The sequence below is a fragment of the Parasteatoda tepidariorum genome, chromosome 1, assembly GCF_982258835.1.
Source record: "Parasteatoda tepidariorum strain Cologne lab strain chromosome 1, Ptep-v5.0, whole genome shotgun sequence".
NCBI classification, from domain to species: Eukaryota; Metazoa; Arthropoda; class Arachnida; order Araneae; family Theridiidae; genus Parasteatoda; species Parasteatoda tepidariorum.
The window spans coordinates 135408846-135417200 of record NC_141755.1 but is presented as its reverse complement, the minus strand read 5'-3'; the positions used below and the strand labels follow the sequence as shown (position 1 = coordinate 135417200).

The 8355-nt window shown below is 37.0% G+C and overlaps 1 protein-coding gene across 1 annotated transcript; it reads left to right on the top strand.

Annotated features, from left to right (window-relative positions):
* The first annotated feature begins 499 nt into the window (after positions 1-499).
* On the top strand, positions 500-1027 carry LOC147817029 (uncharacterized). The gene has a single exon (XM_087157674.1). The coding sequence runs from the start codon at positions 500-502 to the stop codon at positions 1025-1027; it is 528 nt and encodes a 175-aa protein (XP_087013800.1).
* The last annotated feature ends 7328 nt before the right edge of the window (positions 1028-8355 follow it).

Genomic DNA, 8355 nt, shown 5'->3' with positions numbered 1-8355 from the left:
ATCATCTCCGTTTATTCTTCGTGCAACAATTAAAAAGCACATTTTACAGTATCTTGAAAATGCAGCTAAATGTGTTGGACACTTCACTTTATGTGGACGATTTTTATTTTGGTGCCGATGATGTTGAGGAGGCGTTTGATTTATCGACTGAAGCTGTTCATATTTTGGGAGAAGCTGAAATGAATTTAAGGAAGCTGAATTCGGAATAATTGAAGACTTTGTATATAGAAAAGAATTTTAGTGGTGTTAGTGAGAGTTCTAGTGGTAGTTTGAAAGTTTTAGGTTTGAATTGGAACCCTATAGGAGATAATCTGTGGTTGGAAATTTCCCCGTTATTGAAAAGTTTAAATAATTCGGCAAATATCAAAAGATTTGTGTTGCACGCTGCTGCAATGGTGTTCGATCCGGTTGGTATTGTTGATCCTGATTTGTTCTTAAGATCAAGTGTCTGTTGCAGGAGATATGGAAAAGAGGTTTTGATTGGGACGAAGAGTTGACGATGGATTTGAAAAAAAAATGGACTGAATGGTGTTCAGAAGTTAAGTATTTAAAGGACATAGTTCTGCCAAGGTATTGTTTTGTGTCATGTGGAAACCCAGGAAGTCGAAGAGTAGAGATCCATATATTCTGTGATGCGTCACTCGTTGCATATGGGACGGTTTCTTATGTTCGGTATGTCAGTGATGAGGGAAAAACCGTAGTGGCGTTCTTAATGTCTAAGAGTCGTGTTTCCCTCTTAAAGAAGTTAACTTCGCCTAGTTTAGAGTTGATGGCGGCAGTTATAGGAGTTCGAGTAGGAAATTATCTTAATGGTATTTTTAGAGATATGATTGCTGAATATGTATGTTGGATGAACTCTTCCATTGTATTGCATTGGATCAGGAGAAGCGATGAACGTTGGAAGCAATTTGTTTGTAATAGGGTCAGGGAAGTGCAGGAGAAATTGAATCCCCAGTCTTGGCATCATTGTAAAGGTAATGAGAATCCTGCAGATTTAATTAGTAGAGGATTTCAGTGCAAAATTTGATGAAAAATGGTCTTTGGTGGGAAGGTGCGAGTTGCTTGAGTTTAGACGGGCAGCGTTTGTCTAAACAAGAGAAATATGAGATTGCTGAGGAAAACTGCTTACGATTCAAACATAATGTGAGAACCTCAGTGAAAATGAAAGGTCCCTTGCGCTCAATGAAACGCATTATTTGATTTTGAGCCTTTCTCTTCCCCCTTGTCGTGGTTGCCACATTAACTGGTGAGGGCTTTTTGTCTGTGTTCGATTGCCACCCTGTTGTATCAGACCCAGATGGGAAAAGCGTGGAGACCAGTGTCCCTGGAAAAGGGGATCCTGGCAGTTGAGGGGCATCCTGGTACCCCAATACACTGCTTCGGCCCGTGCTTCAGGTAAACGGGAGGTGCATATTGGCCTGTATGCATCAACCGGCTAGTCACGACCGTCATCAGTTGGCTAGGGTCAAGTCCGGGGTCACTTAATGGGCATCTCGTTAAGGGTGGAGGCTGCTTCAGGGGTGACTCGCGGACGTATAGCTATTGGTTAGCATCGGTGTCAAGTGACGGATTATGTTACTTGCATCCCCTTAGTAGGACTCTGGTAGTAGGACTCCGCTGGTAGTAGAACTGTTTCTTATTTTCTATGGCTGGTGTATAGTATGGTGTTGAGTTCCGCACACCAATGCAAAAACAGCGGAACAACTCCTACACCGCATGTATACGCTCGTTATTTCATCATAACATTGACGAATCCTGTTATATCAAACACTTCATTTTCTAAGGTTTCACCATTCCTAATACACAAGGCTCTCCTCTCCGTACTGGGAGAAGTAGCCTCTGTGAGAAAACTGCGCTCCGGCGACCTTTTAGTGCAGACGACATCCGAAAAGCAAGACACTGCCCTATCTAAGTGCACAAACATATGCACCTTTAATGTAACTGTCACTCCTCACAAATCTCTGAATACTTGTCGTGGAGTAATATCTCAAACTGAATTCATAGACGACGAAGAGAGTATGATCTTAGAAAACCTGCAAGACCAGCATGTTGTCGAGGTCCGTAGGATTAAGATTCGAAGGAATGGACAATTCATTCCAACGAAACATCTTATCCTTACGTTTGCCTCTCCAACATTAATAGCTGCTGTTAAACTTGCATGGTATAATTGTCCAGTCAAGACCTTATGTCCCAAACCCTTTAAAGTGCTTTCAGTGCCAAAGGTTTGGACATTCAAAACCATCTTGCCGTGGTACATCTGTTTTCGTGGTACATCTGTTCTACTCCTGGCCATTCAGACACTTCCTGTGAGTTACAACCCCTTTGCGTTAACTGCAAGGGAGCTCATGAAGCTTACTCAAGGAGTTGTCCCAGATGGTCAGAAGAGAAAGAAATTCAATCAGTTAAAGTATTGCAAAACCTAACCTTTAATGAAGCCCTTCGAATCGTTACCGCCCGTACACCCCGTCCGGGCGTGTCGTATTCCACGGTTGCAAAGACTTCGCATTGTTCTGTTAGCACGCAAACTGATTTCACAGCACAAAAATCTACTGCCAACAAAGAGATTAAACCACCAACTGAAAAACCTAACTTTAAACTTTACCGCACCATCAACATCCAATCGGACAACCTCACCTCCACCTAGCAAAACATCTAAAATAGACAATTCTGAAAAGGCCCGACCTTTTCCAAAACAAATCCCTTTAAGAAAATTTCCCCCAAGTCTAAAGCCTGGCTATTCCAGGAAGAAAAAAGATGCAAAGTACGTTCAATATACCAATCAATCCACTTCTTCTGCGTCACAGAAGATGGATCTGGAAGTTGAATTGTCTTTGCATCCTTCTGACGACGAGTGCCTACTTGACTGACCTCTTAATAATGACGTTACCTTTAAATCATCCTTTTATACTTCATAAAGTCCATATGTTTCATATCATGGAACTGTCGCGGTTTGCGAAACAAACTTTCTGATGCTAAGGACATTGTTTCAAAATTTCAACCTGCATGCATTGCCTTGCAGGAAACACATTTAACGTCATCCAATGATTTTAAACTGCTCAATTATTCTTGCTATCGACAGGATTTTAATAATGGAAATCAACCGCATGGCGGTGTTTCAATTTTAACTTCTAATGCATTACCATCTACTCATCTTCCATTATCCACCTCATTACAGGCTTGCGCTGTTCAAATTCATATCAATATCCCACTTACAGTATGCACTGTCTACTTACCACCACATGCACCTGTTACTCAATCAGATTTAAACTCTCTGATAGTTCAGTTAACTTCACCTTTTATTTTACTCGGAGATTTTAATGGTCACAGTGAATTGTTGGATAGTTCCACCTCCAATGACCGGGGGCGTAAAATTGAACAACTCATTCATGACCATAATCTCTGTTTGCTTAATCAAGGCGAAGAAACTTACTTTCATACCCCGACAAGAACCTTTCATTCCATTGATTTAGCTTTATGTTCACCATTTCTTGTACCTTTTGTAAACTTTTCTGTAAGTGACGATCTTCACAACAGTGATCATTTTCCTGTCATTGTTTCATATTTTGCTTCTGTTCCCATGAGTTCACGACCATCAACTTTCATATTTCATCGCGCTAACTGGCCTCTATTCACCCAGCTTGCTCATATTACGTAGGTTATGATAACCCGCAATATTATAGGTGATGCAGTTAATAATGTAACATCTGTAATTCTCCAAGCGGCAGAAGAAAGTATTCCTAAGTCGTCAAGTTCGCTTCCTCGCCACCGCAAACCATGGTGAAATGAGGAATGCGCAGCTGCCTACAAAGAGCAGAGACGCTTGTGGAACATCTATCGCCGTTATCCTAATACTCTTAACCTTTTGGCCTTTAAACGGGCAAAAGCTATAGCACGAAAGATCAGACGCAAAAGTCAAAGAGAATCTTGGTCCCGTTATGTCTCCTCCATAACATCTTCAACATCTTCCAGACAAATCTGGTCGAAAGTTAGGAGAGCTAATGGCATATATCGCGAATTTCGACTTCCGATATTTAAGAAAAACGGTACCATTTGCTCTTCTCCTGCAGACATTTGCAATATGCTTGGTGATGCATTTGCTGCTGTCTCTTGTCCAGAGAGTTACAGCCCAGCATTTCAACACCATAAGCAGCAGGAATAATATAAACTTTGCGTCGCGTCGTATATAACAGTGATTTCAGTTTTGTCGAATTGCAGAAAGTACTATATAGAAGTAAAAACACAAGCCCTGGTCTTGATGGTACATATCACATGCTCCGCCACTTAGATCAGTCGTCTTTGTCAAATGTCCTTGTTCTGTTTAACAGAATATGGACGGAACAAACGTACCCGTCTAACTGGCGTGAAGCAATTGTGATACCTATTTTAAAACCAGGTAAAGACGCTAACGACCCCGTTAATTATCGCCCGATAGCTTTGACCAGCTGCCTTGGTAAAACATTTGAGCGAATGATTAACTCTCGACTTGGGTATTACATCGAAAAAAAGCATGTCATACCAGATTTTCAAAGTGGCTTCCGTAAAGGCCGGTCAACTGTAGACAATATTATTGAACTGGAATCCAGAATTCGTAATGCCTTTGTCAGGCGAAATCATCTTGTCTCTGTCTTCTTTGATATCGAGAAAGCATATGATCGGACTTGGCGTTATGGAATTCTCAAGACACTGTTTGACATTGGACTCCGGGGTCATTTACCGATTTTCATTAAAAATTTCTTGCTGAGGCGCTATTTTTGTGTTAAACTTGGATGTACATTTTCTGATCTTTACATTCAGACAGAAGGCGTCCAACAAGGTAGTGTTTTAAGCGTCACATTATTCATCATCCATATTTCACTAGTTTTAAACATATTGCCGTCTCTGGCTCTCTCTATGTCGATGATCTACACATCTCGTGTTCAGGATCCGACATGAGAGTCATCGAGCGACAAGTGCAATTAGCTGTGAACAAGAGTTTAGACTGGAGTGATCAGAATGGTCACACTCTTTCGCCATCTAAAAGTTGCTGCATACATTTCTGTCGTAAACGCGCGCTTCATAATGACCCTGACATCTCTATTCATAACATTCGTATATCAGTTGTACCACACACGAAGTTTTTAGGTGTCATTTTCGACAATAAGCTAACTTTCATACCTCATATAACGCAGTTACGAAAACAATGAGAACGGAAACTGAATATGTTGCGTGTACTGTCAAATACATTTTGGGGAGCGGATCGCTTAGCCCTGCTACGCATATATCAAGCGCTGATACTTTCGCGAGTTGACTATGCATGTGTAGTTTATGGCTCTGCTACCTCCTCCAATCTACGTATCTTAGATACAGTACAGCATTCTGCACTCCGCATTTGTTCCGGTGCTTTTCGTACATCCCCAGTTGAAAGTTTATATATTATATGCAATCAGCTACCATTAGATTTACTGCGCTTGAAGCTGTCACTCAGTTATTACTTTCGTATCATGTCCTCTAGATATCATCCATTAAAGCACTATGTAATTTCATCAAGCTTGGAGAGATTATATGCAGCTAGATCTTCTCACGTCCGTCCATTTCATACTCGCATGCGATTACTCATTCAAACTTTTAACATCTGCGAATCACCATCGCAATCAATAGATCATTTTCTCATACCTCCGTGGAACATCACACCACATAAATTTCATTCCCCTTTTATGATGTATAATAAATCTAATGTTGCACCCATTATCTACCAGCAACTATTCATTTCTCATCGTCACCAATATTCAGAGTATGTCCCTATGTTTACTGACGGATCAAAATCTGCGGGATATGTAGGCTGTGGTGTCATCATCGCTGATGATGCCTATAGCTACAAAATCCCTGATATTTGCTCCGTCTTCACTGCTGAAGCAGTTTCCATTCTCTTGGCATTGCGACTGATTTCTACGCGCCCTACAAGGAAATATTGCATATACTCAGATAGTATGAGCGTTTTGCGCCAGTTGGAAAATTTTAACAGTGAAAATCATCCAATTTTATGTTTTATTAATCACTTGTTGATAACCCTTCAAAATAGATTTCATATTTTATTCTGTTGGGTACCGAGTCACGTCGGTATTCCAGGGAACGACTTGGCTGATTCGGCTGCACGATCTGTTACCTCAGTTTTAACTTTATCTGTACCTTTCTTGGACACAAAAACTTATATTCAACAATTCATCACATCTGTTTGGCAACAACAATGGGATCTAAAAATTTATAACAAGTTGCACTCAATAGAAACAGATTTTAACCCTTATCCTGTATTGAGTCTGCGGCATGCAGATGTAAAGTTAAACCGTCTCAGAATCGGCCGCACTATGCTGACCCACCTACATTTGTTATTTGGGGAACCTCCTCCCCAATGCAACACCTGTAAAGATTTACTCACTATTCATCATTTTTTAATCATCTGCTCATGTTTTAATCGTCATCGTCTGACCTTTTTTGGTAGTTCTATTTTAACTCTGCAGGATTTGTTAGGTGAATCGCATCATCCTAACATTTTTGCGTTTCTACGCGCAATTGGTCTTTTATACTGTATATAACTGTTTTATCCTATTCACCATTTTATCTGATTTTATTCAGCTTTGAATGCAACTGTTTTATAATACTTTACTACATTTACATTTTATCTGATTTTACTTACCTTTGAATACCTCTGTCACGTTGTATCTAGTTTTATAAATTCCGTGTGACTTTTAATGAGGAAAATGTGTAATATACATTTACCTTTATTTTAAAACCGTTTGTTTGGCGCAGCATGTCCTTCTTTGGACCTTGTGCCATTAAACACTACATTCAATCAATCAACCGTCTACCACTGCGGATATTTCACGTCAGCACTGTGGTCGGTGCAAGCCTGATGCGGAATTCGTATCCAGCCATCACCGGGATCGAATCAAGTTAATAAGCTTCAGGGGAATACCGAATTCCTCCATTGATTCATGCAACTTATTTCTCTTGATACTGCCTTAAAGTCAATAAAAAGAGGGAAAGTCTCAATAATATACAAAATATATAAATATTTTTTTCTTGATATGTCGCCACAATAGAAAATATGAATATTTTAAAATATAAATATCTTTTACTTCATATTTCGCTTCCATTGTTATTCAATAGATGTCGCCACAAATGAAAACATTAATAAAACTAAATATTTTTTTCTTGATATTTCGCTTTATTAGATTAATAGATGTATTAATATTACTAAATAATAAATATTATATTTTTTCCTTGATATTTTGCTTCTTTTCTTATTCAATAGATGTCTCCACAATAGAAAATGTTATTATTACTAAATAATAAATATTATATTTTTTTCTTGATATTTTGCTTCATTAGTTTTTCAATAGTGTCGCCACAATAGAAAATATTAATATTACTTATTAATAAATATTATATTTTTTAAAGATATTTTGCTTCATTTGTTATTGCTATGTTGCTATAATAGAAAATATTAATGTTAATTATTAATAAATATTACATTTTCTCATGATATTTTACTTCATTTGTTATTCAATAGATGTCGCCACAATAGAAAATATTCATATTACTTATTAATAAATATTATATTTTTTTCTTGATATTTTGCTTTATTAGTTATTCAATAGATGTCGCCACAATAGAAAATATTAATATTACTAAATAATAAATAATATATTTTTCATTGATATTTTGCTTCATTTGTTATTCTGCAGATGTCGCCACAATAGAAAATGTTATTATTACTAAATAATAAACGTTATATTTTTTCATGATATTTTGCTTCATTAGTTATTCAATAGATGTCGCCACAATAGAAAATAATAATATTACTAAATAATAAATATTATATTTTTTCATAGATATTTTGCTTCATTTGTTATTGCTATGTCGCTATAATAGAAAATATTAATGTTAATTATTAATAAATATTATATTTTTTTATGATATTTTACTTCATTTGTTATTCAATAGATGTCGCCACAATAGAAAATATTTATATTACTAAATATTATATTTTGTCATTTATATTTTGCTTAGTTTTTATTTTATAGATGTCGCCACAATAGAAAATAATAATATTACTAAATAATAAATATTATATTTTTTCATTGATATTTTGCTTCATTTGTTATTCAATAGATGTCGCCACAATGAAGAGTAATATTATTACTAAATCATAGATATTTTTTTTTGCTTGATCTTTAGTTTAATTTGTTATTCAATAGATGTCGCCACAATAGAAAAATAATATTACTAAATAATAAATATTATGTTTTTCCATTGATATTTTGCTTCATTAGTTATTCAATAGATGTCGCCTCAATAGAAAATATTGATATTACTTAT